The sequence below is a fragment of the Ornithodoros turicata genome, chromosome 5 (assembly GCF_037126465.1).
Source record: "Ornithodoros turicata isolate Travis chromosome 5, ASM3712646v1, whole genome shotgun sequence".
Lineage (NCBI taxonomy): Eukaryota > Metazoa > Arthropoda > Arachnida > Ixodida > Argasidae > Ornithodoros > Ornithodoros turicata.
The window spans coordinates 24,126,056-24,148,846 of NC_088205.1; the positions used below are offsets into that span (position 1 = coordinate 24,126,056).

The 22,791-nt window shown below is 46.0% G+C and overlaps 1 protein-coding gene across 1 annotated transcript; it reads right to left on the reverse strand.

Moving 5' to 3' along the window:
• Window positions 1-17,559: 17,559 nt before the first annotated feature.
• LOC135395395 (uncharacterized) lies at window positions 17,560-21,139 on the reverse strand. Its single transcript, XM_064626621.1, has 2 exons — window positions 20,996-21,139; window positions 17,560-19,848 (listed from the first exon to the last, which is right to left on the reverse strand). The coding sequence occupies exons 1-2, from the start codon at window positions 21,029-21,031 to the stop codon at window positions 17,662-17,664; spliced, it is 2,223 nt and encodes a 740-aa protein (XP_064482691.1). The 5' UTR covers window positions 21,032-21,139; the 3' UTR covers window positions 17,560-17,661.
• Window positions 21,140-22,791: the final 1,652 nt, after the last annotated feature.

Consider the following 22,791-nt stretch of genomic DNA (forward strand, 5'->3'; position numbering starts at 1 on the left):
GTGTGGGGATTCGAACCCGCGTCACTCTGCGCGGAAAGCGGCCTTCCTAACCGCTATGCCAGGGGAGCAGGTTTAATGGAAAAAGTATACGGTAAAAGTACCCAGTACATTTACAAGTATATAACTGTATATCAGTGTATTTTCTTCCATGGGGTATCTGTAACTGTAACTCAGATACTTTTTAAAAGTATATTTAATTAACAACCCTGGTCGTGATTGACTGTAGTGTACGAATAACGACGGATAAGAAGGGCGACATTTTCCGGTCAAATAATTGGAACCTATCGAGGTATTGCTGATAAGGAGCGGATAACCATGCATTCACAAAAAATAAGTGATTGAGGTTGGACGCTTTGGGATTGCCAATAAATACTCAATGGGTGACAAATCCTGATAAGAGCTATGTGATTGATAACGCTTTGGACTGATAACGAGTGACACGCTAGGGTCGGGTTGACCGGTTGCTAGAGGCTGATCAGGTGACTCTGATTACTGAGAAGGATTGATAACTTGCGATAAAGGGGATCATTGATTCTATAGATAATAATAATAATAATAATATTGTTTTTGTTCAGGTGCCCAAAAACAACAACTAGGGTCTTCTTATTGGTGCACCACAAAGGTTATACTATATGAAAAACAAAGACATTCAAATAGACATAAAGGCAACAAAGTTAACAGTGAAACACGAGGTTAAACAGAAACAATGGCACTAATACTTGTAAGAAACGCATGAGAAGGAGCGAAAATGTCAATGCCATAATGTTGTGACGCGGAGTTCAAGATTAGTTGTAAACGGTTGATTGGATGAAGCTTTGCAAAAGAGCGAGGATAAAAAACAAGATGAGACCTCAGAGAACGTGAGGGCACTCGGAAGTTGTATAAGCTTATATATAAGAAATGACAGTCATGAATCGAAAAGAGTGAGACGACGCGTCGACTATAAGGAGTTGCTGATAAAAGCTCCTAACCAGGAATATTCCCAGGATTGCAGGAACAGCTATTGTCATGAGAAACGTTACACTGGTCCGCCCATGTACAATTTTTAATTGCTCCCCTGAGGGTTCTTTTAACCTGCCTTGGAATCTCAGCGTACGGTCCACCGCAGTCAACGTCATTCGGAAGATGTCATGTGGAAGCAACTTGTAAAATTCCATCAGATTGCCGAGGTTCAAGGCCGGATGGGAAGCCGCGACGCTCTGACCAGTCTCATTTGAGTTGAGTTTGAGTCTGAATGCAGAAGAGTAAATATTTGGGCCCGTTGGTACATACCTTGTTAATTGTTATATACGTACATATATTGTTAATTTTTTTCCCGTGCTTTTTTCTCGTATACCAGTGTCACGTTTCTTTCTCATTTCTTTCTTATTATTTTCCTATTATTATCTTATTTCTTTCTTTACAATCTTATCTCTTTTGTTATACAAATTTTTGTTGTACTTGCTGACTGCCTCGTATAAGGGGCTCGATGGCGTTGTATTGCAATCAAGTGTTCATTCTCATCTGTTAATTCAGAAATTGAAACTAATCTTAGACTTAGAAGGTCAGCCAAAAACCTTGTATATACAGGGTGTTTTGTTTTATGCTTTACGAAAAATTCAAAAAAAAAAAAAAAGAAAAGAAAAAGGAAAAGCTATTAGAGTAGCACTGATGCCATTTTTGTAGGCGATGCGGCCAGACCTCCTGTGGGAAGCGCATGTAACTGCTAATTACCTAAAATTCATTAATTGACTTTTTAATAACATGTTTTGGGGAAAATACGAGACGGCAAAATTGGGGCCCGCCATTATTTAAATCCACCTTGTTTTTTTAAGATCGACGAGCACGTACTTTTAGATATAAATCGCCAAATTTTGATATACAAATGAGCCGAAACTAGAACTACGCACTTCTCGAGCGCAGAAACGACATGACCTTAGGCTTGTATGATCCGGAAAGCGATATATCTGGCCAATAAATCAGCGTTTACTCCAATCAGCTCCACCGCAACAAAACACGTGACCCTTCGGCCCGACTGCCCTTTCGCTCTTTTTGCGCTAGAGAGATGGGTGGTTTTGTCTCATTTGCATAGCAAAATTTAGCGATTTAGCGATCACAAAGTACGTGATCTTTCATGAACTTTAAAAAGAGGGCACATTTAAATAACGGCTGGATCCAATTCTGCAACCTCGCATTTCCCCGAAAACATCTAATTAATAGGTTAGTTAATGAATTTTACGTAATTAGTCGCCCAGTAGTAACATACGCTTTCCAACAGGTTGTCTGCCTGGCTGCATAACCCAGCTGCGAAAACCGCATCTTGGTAGCTCTCATAGTTTTATTATCAAAATTATGTAAATCATATATATATATATATAATTCAGGGTGTCGAACCGCAAAAAATACGGGTTCGGTTCGGGTTCGTGTTGCTTAGATTTCGTTCCGGTTCAGTTCCGGTTCGCGGCCCCGAACCGGTTCGCGAACCGGTTCAACGCTACCATTTTATATCTCCCATAAAACTGCTTTTATCAGGAAGTGCGTGGCTAATAGCTTACCGCTGTTGTCTGCATTGACGTTTTTAGTGGTTAGGTACTTCCTTTAGCGAGAGAAAGGAGAAATTGATGAACACTTGCAAACAGCGTCGACGCTGATGAAGCGGTGTGTCCTGCTACTTTCTGTTCCCAAAATCTCTTTTTTCACGCGCACAATGCCAGCAAAATACACTTAAAGGAAGCCGAATATAAGATGGACAGGATTTTATAAAGACAACGGTACTTGCCGGCACACTGCATTCGCAGCGTGAATCTATCTGAAACCGTACTGAAGCATGTCGAAAATGCCTTGCTCTGTCCGAGCTCACAGCAGTGTACCAGATAATCCACAATACAAAGGTAATATGTCACGACACAGTTGCACTACCAGTAAACAGAACTACATTTACTTTTCAAACCACGACCAATCTAATAGGCACCGTTCTGCGTACGTTCCTTCTCCACTTCTCATGTTTCTGACTTGTTTAATTTTTACTGCTCACGTATAAAGGGAAATGTTGGGCGTTTGCTTAATTACATATTCGTCCTATAGAGCTACGCAACTGGCCTACCCGATTACTGCTGGCGTGGCGCCTCTTCTCTGAAGAGCAGACGCCGCAGCACGTGCGTGGGGTGCTAGCCGCGGTGGTCACAAGGACAACTGCGCTTCAACGTGTTAAAAAAGACTCTGAAAGCATACCTACTATACGTCCTCGTTTGACTGCTATGTGAAAATTTGCGAAATCCATGATGTAGATACCAATCTGTCCTCGTTCGGGGATTGAGAGGGCGCTAACCACATGTAGCGTATTTTACAACCGAAATGGGCCAGTGTTGTCACTGCCGAACCGCGCGGAACGTGAGCAGAGCTCTTCCAACCGCATGCGGCGGACTCTCGGCGGACGTGGTTGGCATGGTGACGCGTCGGCTGCCTGCTGCGAACGCGCTAGCGACATACAGGGTGTCCCAGAAAACGTGTCATTGAATTATAATAAAAAAACTACGCCACCTAGAATCATGCGGTCAACAGCATTTGTTCTTATTAGGTTTTTGCCACCTCCTAATGTGAATGTCATGTACTCCAAGTTTAATTATGTAAATTTTTGTGAGCTTAAGTCGGAAATTTGCCTAGTAAAGGTCACTTTTTTACGCCACCAATGTGAAGAGCGGGTCTAATTTAGTCAAATTAATGACAATTGACAGGGATATTCAGGAGCTATCCCGTCGGAAAAAATAGCCGAATATCATGCTTTTCGGAGCACCGGACCATAACGCGCGATGACTTTTTGAGCGCAATCGCTCTCAGAGCGACGAAAGGAGGTTCCGAAGCCAGCCCACAGAGTGATAGCAGAAAAAGTAACAGTTCCTAAAATTGGGAGAGGGAAAGTATTATCCCAGGGAAAGTCGGACGTGATAAGCCGTGCCTGTTTTATCTCTTTCTGCGATGTCTCGGAGGGCTGGGTTTCCAACCTCCTTTCGTCGGACTGACAAAGACTGCGCTGAAAAATTCATCGTGCGCTATTCTGTGCGACCTCCGTAGAGCATGATGTTCGGCTATTTTTTCCGATGGGATAGCTCCTGAATATCCCTGTCAATTGTCATTAATTTGACTAAATTAGGCACGCTCTTCACATTGGTGGGGTAAAAAAGTGACCTTTACTAGGCAAATTTCCGACTTAAGCTCGCAAAAATTTACATAATTAAACTTACGTTACACGACATTCACATGAGAAGGTGGCAAAAATCTAGTAAGAGCAAATGCCGTTGACCACATGATTCTAGGTGGTGTAGTTTTTTTATTATAATTCAATGACACGTTTTCTGGGACGCCCTGTATGTATGTACATACTAGTTGCATTGTAGGTATGCTGATGAAAACACGCAATGTCATTTGTTTCTACTTTCGTAAAACTTGGAGCAATCAAGATGTGCGTCCTCTTTTGTGCACCCGCGCGTCCCCGAGGCGCTTCTGGTTTCGCCTGGTTCCAACTGGTCATGTTCCTTGTTGCTGGTCATGCTGCTAGTCGCTTGCTTTGCTTCGCGATATTAAGTAATAACGGTAACATAATCAGACTGAGTATACATGACAGTGGCGATCACGTGCTGGAAGCAGCAGGAATAAAATATGACAGCCAGCTTCAGTCACATACAAATACCAGAGACGTCAAACCGGGACTCAAGTAATCAGCCATCGTAAGCGCAGGACACCATGAACAAAGGCGACACACACACGAAGCGTACTGTCAAAAAAGTTTATTGACTCACATATGTATATATATTGCTTAAAAACTCGCTAAAATTTTCTTTGTCGATTACGCCATCGACGGAAACGGCGCCAATCTTCACTGCTCTTCGATAAGTATAAATACATTTGCTTAAACACATAAATACACTTTCGAGTTCGTTCGCGAGTTTTGTCCAGAATAAATGATTCGTCACGTCATTGTACTCGTCCATCTTCACGTTCCAAGCGTTCAACATCGTACACCACGAAACGGGCAGCCATGTTTTCTGTTTATGTGCCGTGCTCGCCGTGCTGTAGGGAGGGCGGTCACGTGCACCTTCCTCTCGGTGCTGACTGGCTGGCTGGCCCGATTCCGCTCCGCTCGTCACTGCCGAAATTTCTATCCCGCCAGATATGAGCGTTTCGGCAGTGTGCCTGTTGTTCTGCCGTTCGGTTGCACGCTCCGCTTGAATTCGATTGGCAAATACGTTCCATGCGGTTGGCGCCTTAGACTTCTTTTATGTCCAAACCGTTTTGTTGCTATTAACTAACCGCTATTATTTTTTCCGGTTCTGCTCCGGTTCGGGTTCAACAGTGTCATGAAAATTGCGGTTCGAGTTCGGTTCCGGCAAAAATAGCGGTTCGGGTACGGTTTTCGGTTCGGTTCGACACCCATATATATATACAAAGAGAAAATAGCCGAAGCTCTGTAGCTGCACGTTGAGCACATGTTTACAGTTTGATTGTGCACTCCCAACCAAGGACAGCTGTTTCGGTCTACTTGGACCTCGTCAGCCTGGCGCAGGGAAGTGACACGATATTAATAATGGTACTGTGATGTTACACGTAAGGTTTGTCTGCGCAGTGTGGCGACATGTTGCACGTGCCGCAGGGGACTACGGATAATTTTGGACCACCTGGTGTTCTTTTGACGTACGCCGGAAATCTCAGACACGCGGTGCTGGAAGCAATGTTTTACCTCCCCCGCATTGCTACCGCCCTCGACCGGGATCGAACCCGCGATCTTGAGCTTGCTGAGCTAAAGATTGCGGTCCAGATGGTCCAAATTATCTGCAGTCCTACCCTGCGGCGTAACAGTGCATCTTGGCGAGACGTCAATGTTCCACGGTGACGGCGCCACCTGTGGAGGCCGCAGTGCAAGCTAGAAAGTACATATACAAAGGGAAAATAGCCGAAGCTCTGTAGCTGCACGTTGAGCACATGTTTACAGTTTGATTGTGCACTCCCAGCTAAGGACAGCTGTTTCGGTCTACTTGGACCTGTTCAACGTGCAGCTACAGAGCTTCGGCTATTTTCCTTTTGTATATGTACTTGTTGGCTTGCACTGCGGCCTCCACAGGTGGCGTCGTCACCGTGGAACATTGACGACTCGCCGAGACGCACTGTTGCGCCGATCCAAGATCGTGTCAGTCCCCTGCGACAGGCTGACGAGGTCCAAGTAGACTGAAACAGCTGTCCTGGGCTGGGAGTGCGCGATCAAATTGTAAACACACACCCACACACACGCACGCACAGACAGACAGACAGACAGACATACACACACAGAGCAGAGCACACACAGCACTGTGGCATTGAGGAGTGCTCAGTCACCCTCCCAGGTGTGTATCGCTCGCTGAGCGACCCCTGGTTTGCCAAATCCGAACGATACGCAGCTACCCAGAGCTGACGAGCCGCAAACACGGCTAAACACGTGTCCTCTGGTGCTGTCGCATCGTTCCATGAGTATCTGCTTCTCTGCGTGCAGCCATAGAAGCCATCTTAATCTGTAATTTTGAATTTCAAACACGTCTAGTGTTATTTACTTGTTTCTTTAATGGCTTTTCTCCCCTCATTATAATGCACTGGCTTGAACTGTGGCATTGGGGAGTGCTCAGTCACCCTCCCAGGTGTGTATCGCTCGCTGAGTGACCCCTGGTTTGCCAAATCCGAACGATGCGCAGCTACCCGCAGCTGACGAGCCACAAACACGGCGAAACACGTGTCCTCTGGTGCTGTCGCATCGTTCCATGAATATCTGTTTCTCTGCGTGCAGCCACAGAAGCCATCTTAATCTGTAATTTTGAATTTCAAACACGTCTAGTGTCATTTACTTGTTTCTTTAATGGCTTTTTCCCCTCATTATAATGCACTGCTTGTACTGTGGCATTGAGGAGTGCTCAGTCACCCTCCCAGGTGTGTATCGCTCGCTGAGCGACCCCTGGTTTGCGAAATCCAAACGATGCGCAGCTACGCAGAGCTGACGAGCCGCAAACACGGCGAAACACGTGTCCTCTGGTGCTGTCGCATCGTTCCATGAATATCTGTTTCTCTGCGTGCAGCCACAGAAGCCATCTTAATCTGTAATTTTGAATTTCAAACACGTCTAGTGTCATTTACTTGTTTCTTTAATGGCTTTTCCCCCCTCATTATAATGCACTGGCTTGCACTGTGGCACTGAGGAGTGCTCAGTCATCCTCCCAGGTGTGTATCGCTCGCTGAGCGACCCCTGGTTTGCGAAATCCGAACGATGCGCAGCTACGCAGAGCTGACGAGCCGCAAACACGGCGAAACACGTGTCCTCTGGTGCTGTCGCATCGTTCCATGAGTATATATACATATAGGCCCTGGTGGAATGGTTAGGAAGCAAGCGAGCTGGTGATCAGATACATTCTGGAGAAACCCAGAGACGAGAGACACAGAACAAAAGGGGTCGAACATAACGAAGTAGCAAAAAGTCTCAAAACTAAGATTTCGTTGTGTTCGTCCCCCTTTTTTTGTGACCCTCGTCTCGGGGTTTCCTCAGTGTGGATTTGTATATAGGGGCACGGCAAAGAATCAGCGATGTAGGCAATGCAACCTAATTTTATCAAAATTACTTTCTTTCTCTTCCACTTTGCAATAAAAGGTCCCTAGTCGATCATGCGAGCGGCATACATAATGGACTCACGAGTGAACGCGTACTGCAAAGTACTCTGCGCACGTTCCTACACAGCGTGCATGTCTCTCATGGGAAGCATTTCAACCGAGCCAGACCGCATTCCGAATATGGGATTAAAGTCTCGACGTGCGGTTTGGAGTTTGCGCGGGCGCACGGAAGACAGCAAAAACGATGCGGAGGGATGTGCAAGGTTTCTCTATCAGGGATTTCTAACGTGCATGTTATACACAACCTAGCCTCTTTTCAGTGCTCTGATGGAGGCGTTGTTGGCACGTCTGCTAAATACATCAAACATACACCTACATGGTCGAATGGAGCCTCATGTATCCGAAAACAGAGAGAGAGAGAGAGAAAAGATTGGTTCGCATGTACACCACTCTGCATTGTCAAACCACATACTTTTCTGGGCTTTTTTTTTCTTTCTTTTTTTTTTTACTTATACGGTACAGGCACCTTGCTCCGCTATACGGAACACTCGAACGCGCCCTAGTCAGCGTTCCTATTGGAACTTATCATGGGCATCACTAAAGACGTCTGCTCACTACATCATCATTACTTATTTGCTGTTGTTGTTGTTGTTCTTGTCTACCCTAAGAAATAGTTTGGAGCCGTCGACTGGTTCCTGACATTAAAGTATTATTGCACAGTGCGCTAATTTCAAGACCGAAGTGAATAGGAAGTGAATGGTTACATAATCACTCCGAGCACAGGTACAGAACATAGTCGGGCATGCAGTGCGTGATATGTGCGTGAGGACGTTCGTGGGAAGCAGCCCTTACTTTGTTTTGTATCCTCTGTTCTGGTGTTTTGTGCTTACGAGTGGCAGTTTCGGAACAATTTGGATATATTCCGTTTGGAAGAGATGATGGTGATGATGATGATTCTATTTTAATGGCGCACAACCAACTAAGTCTATAGTGCGCAGTGGTGAAAATTGTGAGTAGTTAAAAATTAGACGATTATGCTAAAAACAATATACTTGGCAAATCCAGACATAAACAATAACATATGATAAGATAAAAAGATGCACATTAAACTACATAGGAGATAGATAGCCAACGTCTCTCAGAAAGTTATGCATTCTTAAAAACGGCAACAGGGGCTCATCACCCAGTAGTAGGGCTGGGTGAAGCGTTGGGTTGGAAGAGAGCTTCGCAGCTTCGATACGATATTCGAATATTCATGGCGCTTTCCCCAACAACACCGAATATCCACTGGATGTACGATTAACGTCCTAACGTCCGTGGTCGGATTCGTCTGTCTGATGGATATGTCTCTGATATCCAGCATGGATGAAGAAAATAAAGCGCAGAAATTATATCGTCAGGATATCCAGAAACAGACATACGCGGTGATCTATGCTCCAACAACACATGGCAGGGGGAATCACTTCAGAAGTCTATGGGCGATTTTCGTTCGCACAAGACACGTGAGCACTCTAAACTATCATCTTAAGATTGGTACTGGCGTGTTCTCTTAGCTTTTCTCTAGTCAATGACGTATTTTTTAGGGGACAAGGTTGAGTCGTTGATTTTTAATAAATTAAAGTTTGGCGCGTCTCGAACACGTGTTGCCATCTCGATAGAGTGTCGCACACTAAAATGTTTGCGAATTCGGGGGGTATATGTTTATTCACACGAATTCGGGCTCAATACAAATCAACGGATAGTCCTGGAATTCTACAAAATATGTCATTGACGAGGGTAAAGCAAGGAGAACACGCCAGTGCTTCTGTTTTTACGACATTTTACGCCGTGTCTGAGCGGTGTGCGAACAAACTTTCTTTATTGTCCTGAGCAGAGGTGATTCCGCCTTAAGGATGTCCGATGTACGTCTGATGCTGAATGTTGGAATATCCTGGGGATAACGAGTTTCTCCCGACATGTATGTACGCTCACGGGTCCAAGTGGAGAAAGAAGTCCTCAGGGACGCCTGACAGACATCCAGTGTTCTGCGCTGCTTGCCCCTGACATCGTTTTTTTTTCTTTTTTTTTTTTGTCTGTGAGGTTCAAGCGCTGTATGTGACATATTTAGTGAAACTAGCATTTTTTGCGCCGTTAGTGTGGATCAGCAGTTCCGAATTAAGGAACAACATGCCGTGACTGAAACCGGAATCTGGAATATAATCATTTTCGAAACATATTGGTAACAATATAACATGACGGTAGCCGTGAAAGTAGAATCGCCCCCTCCTCTACGGTTATTGTACCCTATAAACGCGCCTTTCCTTTTTCTGAAACATCAAAGAACCAGCATGTTACATGGAATATTCAAACTTGGCAAGTGCGCACAATACATCAGCGAGCAACGAAGGATAAGAGCCGAGAACTTGAGGGGCTCTCCCTCTGGGAAAGTCCGCGAGGTTCTCTGCATAGTATTTACAGTGTTAAAGGAAGACTTCGCAAGGATTCGAAAAAAATTACGTCAGAAGCATGCCGAACACTAACCACCCCCTCGGTACCGAATACAACATTCGCATTCATTTTGCGCGTGTAATTGATTCGTAAATCATGACAACAGCAACCCGAAACCGAAATGCCAAGAGCAGAAAACAGAGCTCCTTACCAGGACGGTTCGTCCGCAACGTCACCCAGCATTGTCGTCTGCTTCCAAGCCTGTATTCTTTCTCCCTTGCCGGATGCCGGAGCAGTGCCCTTTCGCTTCACAGAGGCGAAGCGCTCGCTTCGTTATAATTGTTGTGGGGAGTAAAATCTGCGCAGTTTCAGACCGACATATTTCGTACACATATTCCTGACATCCCAAAGGTTACGATGTACCACAACGTGGCGATTTTGTTGCTGAGTCCCACTTTAACCATTAATTTGATGTAGTCCAACAATTTCGTATGATTAATTAAATTATTCACATTAGTAATATAGTACGTGTTACTTTGAAATTAAGAATATATTATCCCTGCTTTATTAGGAGCATTAGCTGGAACAAATTTCCGTAAAACATCCCTTCCTCGTCCGCTAACGTCCTATGAATATCTTTCGGGCGCCCCAGACGACTCCAGACTCCTTTCAGACTCCTTCTTTCTCTCATTTGGACATGTGAGCGCACATATATTGGACGGCACACGTTATCTCCAGGATATCCCAACATCCAGCTTAAGACCTACATCGGATGTCCCTAGGAGAGCCGTGAATAGTTGGGCTGGATGTCTGTTGGCCGTCAAAGAGGACTCCTTCTTTCTCTCATTTGGATCTGTGAGCTATATATATCGGACGGAACTCTTTATCCCCAGGATATCCCAACATCCAACTTCTGACGTACAGCGGATATCCATAGGACAGCCTTGTGTTGTTGGGGGTTCTTTTATCCTTTTACAGAATTTTTATAATAGAACTGAGATTTACCTAGGTCCGGTTTCCGCAGCTGGATCATGTGGCCAGGGGGACATCCTCAGATACTACCTGGACGAGTAATTACCTAAAATCCATTAATTAACTTATTAATTATTATTATTTATATATTATTATTTAATTATTAATTATATTGGAGCCAGTCGTTATTTAAGTCCATCTTTTTTTTAAGTGCCCCGAAACTAGCATGTACTTTGAGATACAGATCGCCGAGCTTTGGTTAACAAATGAGCCGAAACCGAAACCACGCACTTCACGACCGCTAAAGGGACGACGGGCGTCCGCGCCGGAGGGTCACGTGTTTTATAGCGATGCAGCTGATTGGAGTAAACGCTGATTTGTTGTCCAGATAGCACGCTTTCCGGCCCGGATAAGCCGAAGCGATGTCGTTTCTCCGCTCGAGAAGTGTGTATAGTTCCGCTTCCGCCTCATTTTCGTGCGAAAGTTTGGCGATTTTTATCTCAAAGTGCGTGCTCGTTCCAGGATTTTTTAGTTTCAAAACATTATTGCCCCATTCTTCTGCATATTCCGAAAACACACAATTAAAAAGTTAATTAATGAATTTTTGGTAATTAATCGCCCAGTAGTTGTATGCGCTTTCCCACAGGAAGGCCGCCTGGCCACGTAACCAGCCTACAAAAATAGCAACAGTGCTGCTCTCACAGCTTTAAAAATATATGTGAATGATAAAAAACCACCCTGTATATTCGGATATACATATTTGATTCGGAATTCCAGTCTAATCCGCAATTTTTCGCTTCGGTGTTCGAAAAATGCGACAATTCACACAGGCCTACTACACCACACTACCATCAAACTCCCCAATCATCATCATTAAAATAAAGTTGTCGTTGTTGCACCACAAATAAGGAGATATGAGCGTGTAAACGCGCTTATATCTCCTTCTGCACTGCAGGTATACGCTCAGCGAAACGCATTCTTCTCGACGCTCATCTGCTCCAGCTGTGCCTCACCATCGAGACTTTCGCCGACGAACGGCATCGTTCTCGAACTTGAACTTATTACTACGTCGTATTTCTACGTACGCAGCGCCAGGTGGTGCGAGCTTTCCTTCTTGCGCCGTCATCATTTCCATCGTCATGAAGATCTTACAAATCGAGCGTTTGTCGTCTGCGAAGAGAACGTGGCCCGTATTTCGTGCGAGTGTGCACCACATGCAGATGGCAGCTGCCGGAGGCCAAACTACACGAACTTCTCTTGCACCTAGAATACTTGAAGACACAAGCGAAAATTCTGACGTGCTCGTTGACAAAATGTCGCGGGAGCACGCGTGCGAACAAGTACAAGCGGCGGAAATCTGGCATCTCCTTACGCCCACTGTCAGTCTCAGCGCTTTTAAATGCGACAGCATTTCTTTAACGCGCAATTTTGGGCCTGGGTGAAGCGTAGTGGAGAGGGGCACTTTCGCTATCTCCCTCTCGTCTGGTTCCTGCGAAGTGGCTTGCATCACGTGGCTGGTATTTGATTTGACAGCTTCACTCTCGTATCGTTTCCGTAGACTGTTGCCGATCTGTTAAAACTACCGAAAGCGTGCTTCTTTCGCATCCGAAATGGAGTCGTCAGCTGTGCTAGTAATGCAATCGCATTTCATACGCGTCTGGCACTGCGCCAAAGAGTACAGTCACTTTTTTTTTTTTTGCCGAAAAAAAAAAAGAAGAAGAACACATAAACATAAATAGAAAAGAACAAGGAAGGAAGAAAGGAAGGCAATCTGAAATTTTTTATTAGTCCCGGTTCGGGTGCAGTTCCACCATGGCGCAAAAATATCGGTCCTGTTAGGTTCCGGTTCGGGAAAATATCGCGGTTCAGTTACAGTTCGGTTCGACACCGTGACGCCAGTAGATGTGGTTCGTAGATTATGGAGTCATTTCTAGAGTTTGACGGGTGTTTGATTTCAAACACCGTAAGAACACGTAATGTTATTCGTGGGTAGGAATAAATTCCGAAGCTTACACTCCACAGATAACTATATCGACTCTATCTACGCGTGGGTGCATGTCGAAAAGGAATCTGAAATCTTGTTGTAGATGACGCCATGAAACAGCGTGAAACGAACACAGTATTTAGGCCTCAGAGCGCCCAGTGGCATACTTCGACTAAATATTGGCAGTTGTTCAAAACGCACCAGCGTGAGAGGGTATATCATGGCATGGTGCGACTGGTGGCATCACTGACCGGGAATCGGAGGGTGTGGTTCGAATTCAACTTCTAGTGCCTTTTCGTTGACCGCTGCTCTTTAAAGGGACACTAACCGTGTATTCACACGAGCAACGTTTCTCAGAATACTCCAACGGATGCGAAAAACGTCATAGCTTTCTGCTGTCACGTGAATGCGAGCGCTCAACGCCCAACGTCGTGTCTTCACGTGCACTGCTAACCATGGGGGATATCCTGCGACATACCCACAAGATATTCCGTAGCAGACGACAGAAAAAGACGCTGACGGTGTCATCTGGTAAGCGTCGTCTGTTAAGTGTGCGGTACGCCGCTCCCTATGTTCCGCCATCGTGTGAATGCTCAACATAACACGGGGCGGAACTTCTGTTCCGTGAGCAGTTTTTGCTTTTTCTTCCACTAGAATATTCCGTGGGGATATTGCTGTGAACACATGAAAAAGTGCGAAACTTTCTCCTAGCGGAATGAAAGATGCTGTTAGCTTGACAACAAAACAAAAGGAACAGGATCCAATCGTTGGTGTCTATCGTGATTTATGCGCGAACGAAACCGCGGTTTGCGGCTTTCCCTCTTCTCTCCTCCTCAAGAGGCGCAGTAATGCCCATTGGTCTATCATTGGTTTCCTGAAACGCTTTGCCCAATCATCTCGGGGATCAATGACAGGCCGCTCCTGCGACTATATACGGCTGATCCAGTTGGCGCCATCTGATTTAGGCTAGCAATGTCGCCACGTAATGACGTGCGTACCAATGGAGGAAAGAAGCTAAGAAGACCGAGGGGCGTAATGCTGAGTGAAGTCGGGAGTTCTCCCGTCGCCATTTCTTGCTGCAAGCAACCTCCTCTGACAACCTTCGCCCGCATAGCGTTGGTGTTGCAAATAATTCGCCGCGTTGCGGTTGCGCCACGCTTGCTCCTCGACCCTGCTCGTTTGCCCGTAACAAATGGCGGCGCCCAGGGTCTGTGCGTTTCCATTTGTTTAGCGTAGACATGTGCACCGTGCCGCCGGCGATTTTCGGTACGGCGACTCCGCCGCCGTTTCCAAATCGGCACGCCGAGGGCCTCTTCGCGCCTGTTTTCGGACGCGAAAACGCGCATTGCGGCCCTCTCGCGAAGTCGAATTTGCTTCTATTGATGCCGATGACGGTAGGTTGCGGTTTTGTGCTGCTTTTGACTTGTGCTTGTTCGCACCGTTGACGCCGCCGCCGCCGGTGGTAAAATGGGCATGACGCCGCCGCTGGTCAAAGTTCCAGAGGCGCACACGTCTAGTAGCGCACAGAATGAAGTCTGAACGTCTAACGACACTTCTCCCACATTTCTCTCGGTGCGCGGTGCGCTTAGAATTCTTCCTCCATGGGTGATGTACTTCACTGATTTTCCTATGTGATCTACGGACAAATTTCGGATTGGATTTACGGAAGCAGTGCAAGGAATTCTAGCGCACGTGTTCGTCAAAGTCCTCCCACGTAGGCTACAGATCGACTCTGCTCGCTGTTGTTGCGTGACGACGCCCAGTTTGTTGTGCATTGACCGGAACCAAAAATGAATTCTGGCTCATCGTCTCCCAAATAGTGGGTACGAAAAAGCGCGACGGGTGAGAAGCGTGGCTCAGTTCAACTGCTCAGCTATTTTTGCTTTTACCATGGCTAAGAGACCACAAGTGAACAGTTTGGCATAGAGCGACGAGCACGATATAAATAGCTGTGTCGCTTCGCAGGTATAGTAAAATCTGGCCAAAGAGTGGAACGAAAAGTAGTGACCACTCCAGTAAGGACAAGAAAATGGAAGTGAGAATGCTTGTCGTTCCTAACACGTCTCATAGCAAAGGGGTTTGCGACTGTCGAGATAGTGGATCAGAGTTCGTGTTTGTGTCCTACCGGTAGATACGTAGAAAATGTTATGCCGAGAAGTTGGGTACAAAAAATTAGGACCTGCTACTGGCAGCCTTGGCTGAGTGCATAACATACCAATGGTCAAAATTTTCGTTTCGTCATCTTCCAGAGATGACATGGAAACTGTTTCCATTTTCTTTACGGTGCGCCGTTACGTATATATATATAAGAACGAAGAAAAAGGTGCCGGTGCATATGAATTTCAAGTTCAGACACCCCTTTGGGCTGCATAAAAAAAAATGTTTTGCGGTCCGTTCAGCGCTTTTTGAGCACTACGTGGTTTTGCAAGTCGAACAACCACAACTTTATTTTGAGATGACCCATATGCACACACAGTACAACTAGAGATCGAGGCTATCATGATATATCTGATATCAAATTTAAACTAGCATATTTATTCGCATAATTAATGCCCCCCCCCCCCCCCCCCCCCCCCCCCCCGAAGTGGTGGGCCTTCTCTTCTTGGTGTATTTAGCGCACATGGTTCGCGACTCCGATGCTTCAGAATATAACGGTAATTGAGTGTACCTCCACTGTCGGGACCCAATGTTTTCCTGTCGTACATGTAAATGGACGCTCCTATACGGCAGGAGCAGTGAACGAAGAGACATTCGCCAGGCATTCGCACCATAGTATCTCGCCTTGGACATTGGTGGCACAAGTCCATTTTCCCTTTCGGCCAAGTGAAGGGATCAGACATCTTCTTGCTTCTAGTTTCAACCTTTGATTTTTGAGATTTCCTACTGAATGGAGATTGAAAGCTACTACCGTATCCATTTCCTAAATTACTTAAATAAAATATATAGCATATTATTTAGCAATTTAGAATGTTATTGCCTGTGCCGCTTCATTCGGTAGCAGACGACGTCGTGTTTTAACCCGTGGATAGCTCGAAATCCATATGCGGACGTCTGGCAACAATGGAATCGTCTAACGGGTCGAACCACCGCTAAATCTACACCTATCCGTCCGCTACGGGATCGTTAGTAAATTACAGCCCTAGGCTGCCCGTACATTGGTCTGCCTGATATACCGGGTGTTTTACGAAAATCCCCCGGCTGAATAATTCGTGAATAGGTGGCGCCGTCGAAGAAATTGCTTTTTGGTAAAGATCCTTGGGACATCGGTTATGAACTGAGTAGTGAGCGGCTCATTTGCATACGCTCACTAATTAAATAAACATCCTAACTTTTAAATTTTACTTCGCACGCTTACGGAAGCTCTGTTTTACGCATCGGGACCTTCAGCGAAAAATATTGCAAGAAAAAAATCACGTCGACACTTAGTGATCTTTCCGAGTAAGAGATGCTTTAATATTCCTTTTTCAAAGCGACTGGTAAACACCGCTTGCGGTTCTGTCGTTCCGTAGGTGAGATAGCGTGCTCTTATCATGGATGGTGACGAATGCGCCTCGAGCGCTGTGAACTAGTGGGGTGAACTCTTAAAAATTAAGGGGGGGGGGGGTAAGGGTGGTGAAAGGGCTTAAAAATTAACTACACCACATAGCACGCTCCTAGCCAACCATCATCCCGAATGACAACTTTGTCGCCGAATTTGTTGAAAACGGGAGGCGGAGCCTGTAGAGAAGGAGAAGGAACACGAAAGCGTCTCCTGCGCTCTTGCGGCTGTTCCTTATCTTCCGTCACCCCCGTTTGTCAACCAGGCGGATGAACATGACATTGACAGCCGGATAGCTGATCCAAAGAGCGCACTGGTGCACTGCTCCGCGCAAGAAATATGTAAACCGAAACCAATTAATTACTCGGAAAAATCACTAAGTGTCGAAGTGATCCTTTTCTTGCAATATTTTTCGCTGAAGGTCCCGGTGCGTAAAACAAAGGTTCCGTAAGCGCGCGAAGTAACATTTAAAAGTTAGGATGTTTATTTAATAAGTGAGCCTATGCAAATGAGCCGCGCACTACTCAGTTCATAGGTGATGTCCCGAGGACCTTTATCAAAAAGACACTTCTTCGACGGCGCCACCTGTTCACGAATTATTCAGCCGGGGGATTTTCGTGAAACTCCCTGTATAGAACCGATCTCACCAAGTGTGGCATTATTTTGTATGAAGCCCCGATCGCTGGCACAAATATGTCCATATATGAGCTTTGAAACCCCAAGTGTTAATCTTGGTTCATACTCCAAACATTTGTCGCTGATGGAAATTCTTTCGTCTGTATATCATCAGCAGAAGAATCATCGTTTACAGGGTCGACAGGCCGCTCTAGCACTGAGGGCAGTGTCTTAAGCCGCACTCTTAAAACCGCATCACCGCATATCACGCTCTTAGCCTTCTGCAATGGTTGGCCTAGCCTATGCTATGGTAGGTGCTATGTGGTGAAGAGTACGCTTTGCGGGTATGCTCCCATCTCCCTGAAAAGTACTTACGCGTAGTGAATGACAGCCAAAATTGCTTCTGAACTAACTCATGTGTACTGTAAGCGACAAGTAAGTTGCACACTTATTATATTGTTGTACCATGATTATTGTTATATATGATTTGGAGAAGCGGCTCTTGTGCTATTCACACAAACAGTCGCTACCAGAAGTGACATTTTTTCGGCGGGTTCATCGGAGCACCCGCAGCGCATCCGAATACCGCACTGAAGTGCTCGGAATTCAGAAAGGGAACGTTACACCTTTCATCCAGAGGAGGGTGATTTGAATCTGGAACGCTGGTCCCACACCATGCCAGACACCAAGCGACGTAGAAGAGCTCGTCACTTGTCAAGTTTTTAACCTTTCCGAGCGTTACGGTCGACCTCTGTGAAGCCTTCTGGTAGGCGCTCAGAAGCGAACCTTCTCCCATGGTGTCAGCGAGGTACTCGTCGGGGAATTCAGCGAAGTGACGAGCCTTAGGCGAGCCTTCGATGCTATCTTTGTGGCACTTGGCCAGAACATTGAATGCTTCTTCGCTTTTATCGGTGAACCACTGTACACGATCCCCTTTACCGTCGTAACCTCTTCCATCGACGTCGTATCCATGCATCATTTCATGCGTCATGATTCGTCCCAATGCACCGTAGTTGACTTCCGGCGGTCCGCCATACGTGAATATCGGCCTGTACATGATGCCGGGAGAAATGTAAAGAGCGTTGTACATTTTTGCGTACGCTGCATTAGCGATGAATAGCGGTATTTCACCGAGGAAGGTAGCTTGAAGGAGGAAAGTCGTAGCGTTTGGTTGGAGAATTAGCCTCCAGATTTGATCCATAAGAATGTCATTGAGACTCATGAGGTTCGCGATGAAAGGACCATTCAGATCTGGAACATCAGCCAGTGAATAGCGTTCTAACGGATATCCAATGAACTTGTTCAATTGCGATAGTTTGTCCACTGCGCCTTTCCGTGTCTTTGTGTCGAGCCAGACAGACGTATTGAATGAAGCTTGTATTTCGTTGAAGATATTCTGTGCCATTTCTTCAACGCGTGCCACTCTTGACTCATTCACAGTCTTCCTCAAGACCTCGAGGGGGCCTAATTTGGGAAACACCTTCATGACAGATAAAAAACAACTGGTGCGATTCATAGGCTCTATAAGACCGGAAGCGTTATAAAGGAAACGTGTGATGCTCCAGGCGAGGAATGTCCGGAGTTCGGTTGCCCTTATCGATGGATTGGTTCCAAACAGGTCTAGGAAAAGGCGTATGCTAGTCATTGACATATACATGCTGTAGTTGCCCGGAAGAAGTGTGTTGCTGTAATTTTGAAGGGCTTCATTCCAGATGGACGACACATTCTTGTCCAATCCGTACCATGCATAACGCATTGGTAGAACGTGAATAGCTTCCTTGTGCTGTCGTCTCGCTATCTTCAACACCTTGTCTTCGGCTCGCAGAATTTCATTTATTGTGGTTCCGTTGACTCCGCTCGCACGGAAGACGAATCCTAATATTTTTGCGACGAAGCGCTTTCGCTGCAGCCGTCTACCACGCTTCTGCGCTTTAAACCATTCAAACCCGCGAGTCGCTTTTACTGCGAGTGCAACTTCGCCGTACCTACGGAAGAATACGGGTGACATACCGAATATCAGTGGCCAGTCCTTCCACATAAACTCAACTTGTTTGAACAGGGGGTGAAAGGTCATGTTTCTCGTTACGTCCATGTTGTTGGCAGTCAAGAAACGCAATATGGTTCGACGAATTGCTCTCCTGTCCTGAGGGTCTGCGCACGACTGGTAAAATGCAGCCACCTTCTCAAATGCTGTTTGTCCTACTGGTGGTATCCTTGCATAGGCAACCGAGCGGAAGACACTGAGCGTGAGATTGGCGCTTACGGAATTCATGAGGCCTCCTTTTAATTCCATGGCGAATTTCTCGTTGATTCCTTCGCAGACGAAAGTGAAGAAGTTGTCGCACGGGTCCTTCGACGTGTTCACGGACAACTCAATGAGCCGACGCATGTAATGACAGTCCTCAGTGTCGCATACTTTCTTCACGACACGTTCACTGCCTCCATGTGGAACCTGCATTTCGACCGGCTTGCCCGCGTTCTCTTGCTGTTGTCCAGCGCCAAGTGTCACACCATGTGTTCCGGCGGTGTCTGTGGAAAGCGTCCGCGCTGTACTAAGATCGTCGTACTGGTCATCGAAAGGTACTTGTCTATGAATAACAGGCTGATGGTTTATGATGATAGCCACAGCGGCAGCGAATGCAAAGGCGGCGGCTGCATAGCATATCAGGCCAAGGACTCTGCTCTTGTCGTTCTTTCGCCTTCCAAAAGACTCCTGAAAGGAACAAAAGCGAAAACGTTCACGCCTGCAAAAACAGGAAGCTGTCTTCGGTTATGCATTCCGGAAAAGATGCACTCCAGAGACCTCATCGTTCTTCACGTCGATCGGTATAGCAGCCGAGTTGTATACAGATCACTGTCGAAAACGAATCTAATAGGGGATACATGAACAACGACATTATTTATTATTTTTGAGGGCGTACTTCTGCAGTGTTGTTTGCAGTGTTCGCCAAATGGATCTCTGGGGAAAAGACAACACCGCTCCTTTTTTATTGATCTGCTCCGAATCAGACTAGACGGGCAGATAAAACGAAACCTCAGAAGTTGCTGACAGCCTCTAGTAAAACAAGGGAGTTGCCTCAGGAGAGAAGCCTTCTGTTCTGGACAGAAGGACAGAAGGCTTCTGTCCTGAGGCAACTCCCTTCCTTCATCTCTACCGGTTCGCTGGATTTCTACCCATCTAGTAAGACAAGCTTTACAAAACGCTATGGTAAGTCTTGAGAGACGAGAAAGGATATGGTCAGCACCACCGGAATCCTCGCATCAAAGCAGAGCAGATATAGGCTGAGTCAAGTTCAAGATTGCTTTAGAACACCCAACAATGACGCTAAAGCTTTCAAATTTAATATGTACAAGCTTGTACATATTACGCAGATATTAAACTTGGAAAGCTTTACAGTCATTGTTTTGAGTCCTCGCAAAGAGAGAAAAGGGAGAAAAGAAAAAGAAAATGGTAGAGTGATTAGGAAATTTAGCACAGGTACGATAATTACTCAATGTTGGTAGAACATTCTGTTATCTACATGTAACTCCTCGAGGGAGATTCAGTTCTGGGAAGTTTCCAAGTGATTGAGCATCGTAGCGCAGCGTTGTGCACCTGGGGGCAGAACGTCAACCGCTCAACGTCAACACCACCATATTGACAGTTTTGAATACGAGATTTGTACTTCCGCATTATCCATAACTACTAAGCTCAATCACTCTGAAATTTGCCAGCATTGAATTCCTCGGCTCCACTACTGCAACGATTCTTTGCTGCCAAGTAGCACGTCGTCGTCGCTCTACGTTAATACTTCCACAGCAAAATGAAGCAGAGAAGCGGGAAGAGTGTCTGAACGGCAAATCGATCACTGATTGCTTACCGAGTCTAAACTGGCGCAGCCAGGGACCTTCCCCATCACGCTCCAGCTTTTAAGCAGCTCGTTCGATAGCGCTTCTTCTTCTCCCCTTCTTCGTCAAAAAGTGGCGCATAGCTCACTGGCGATAGCGCTACAACGAACACGTGCGCGAACTGGCTTATGATTCATGATCAGCTTTCTCTGTGTGCCCTGTACTACAGAAGTTAACTTATGAAAGGCAGCACTTAGCCTCACGAAACAGCGGTGAAGAACAGTGCCCCCAAAAGAAATTATGAGTTGTCACTGCACAGCGCAAAACACTGTTTCGATCCTGGGTATATGCCTAGTGACGACTCAATTTTTTTAGGGCCCTTTTCTAGTTTATGGTACCCTATTCTAAAAATGCTGAAGACCCGACAGCAGGCTCGTTCAGAGTATACCAGCCTAGGGTTCCTGCTGTGAGGGAATAGCGCTGTATCTGTTCCAATTACTTATTATTTGCGCTGCATCATCCTGTGCTGTTGCGCTAAGGTAAAAAAGAAAGATCCGCACGAGAATGACAGCGGGAAGGACGTTCAGGTGAATATGACGCATCCTGCCACAAAACAAAATCGTGCATATCAAAAATCGTGCTGTTCAAATCATGCGTGAAGGAAACAATGAAAAAAAAAAAAAAAAGAGAAGAAGAAGAAAAATACCGCCCAGCAAACTAAACCAAATGACTTTTGTTCTGTGCCACAACTCGACTCTGCGCGCCGAGGGTACCAGTAGTTTGTCTTTCGGCGTTTTCTTCTTTCCACACATGGAATACCTCCTACTTTGACGCATCCTCGGAAGAGATAGATTGAGCGATTCAGATCCGCAAACCTCAGTAGTATAGGGCCTTGTTCATTTGATTCCCTTCGCCGCCAGGGCTGCGCTACAGTCGCGGACGTGTCTGGGCCGACTCAGTTCGCGAATTTTTTCCGTGTGCCGTAGGTGGCGCGTACGGGGAGCAGGGATTGCCTGTACACCCTCCCTGCATTTTTGCAACACCCTCCGTGAAATTTCTCAGGTGACCCCACCCAGCTCGGCGACCAACACGTTCTGATAGTGTGTCCGGCACAGCGAATTACATCCTGTACTGTCATACTGGGGCTGTAGGACCACAGTCATGCAGATGATCGTGGCATGCATTTGTCCAAAATCATTTGAATGTGACTGTTCAATGCATATATCGCGCGCATATACGAGCAAAAATGCGTATGGGCACGCAAACTTAATGTGGATCATCAAGAACCATTTGCGCCCAACTCAATCAGGCAAGGTATTCTGCTTTTTTCTTCTAAGGTTTACACCGTTGGTTGCTAGGTATTCATTTAGATTCATGAGATAAGGTGCTAGTCTTTTTTCTTTGTCGGTCGTGTGACTATGCATCTTAATGTTGAAATGCCGTTCATAAACAATCTGCATTCTAATGTACTGTGTTCTAACGTAATATAATGTACAAGTAAAACGGGAAAGCTGTGCAGATATATCATTATTGTGCCACGATTGTTTCTGTGTCTAAGAAAAATTCCGTAAGTGGAACTTTCAACCACAACCCCGCCCCCCCCATTGTTTCTATGCACAGTGGGTGGCGCGTGGGCGGAGGGCTACTCGTACACTTACCGGTGCGCGGAGGGCTGCGCGTGCGCTTATCATCGCGCATTTTTCAGCCTGGGCCGACTTCTTTCGCGATTTTTCCACCTGGGTCGACTTCACTCGCTGTCCATACATTTATTTATTTATAACATGCATATATACATGCAAAGAGGAGTCATACACAAAAGCGCAATTTG

Coding starts and splice junctions, on each gene's coding strand:
- LOC135395395 (XM_064626621.1), bottom strand. CDS start 21,031: ATGGGGAAGGTCCCTGGCTGCGCCAGTTTAGACTCG. Junction 19,849..20,995: donor GCTGCGCCAGTTTAGACTCG/GTAAGCAATCAG, acceptor TGTTCCTTTCAG/GAGTCTTTTGGAAGGCGAAA.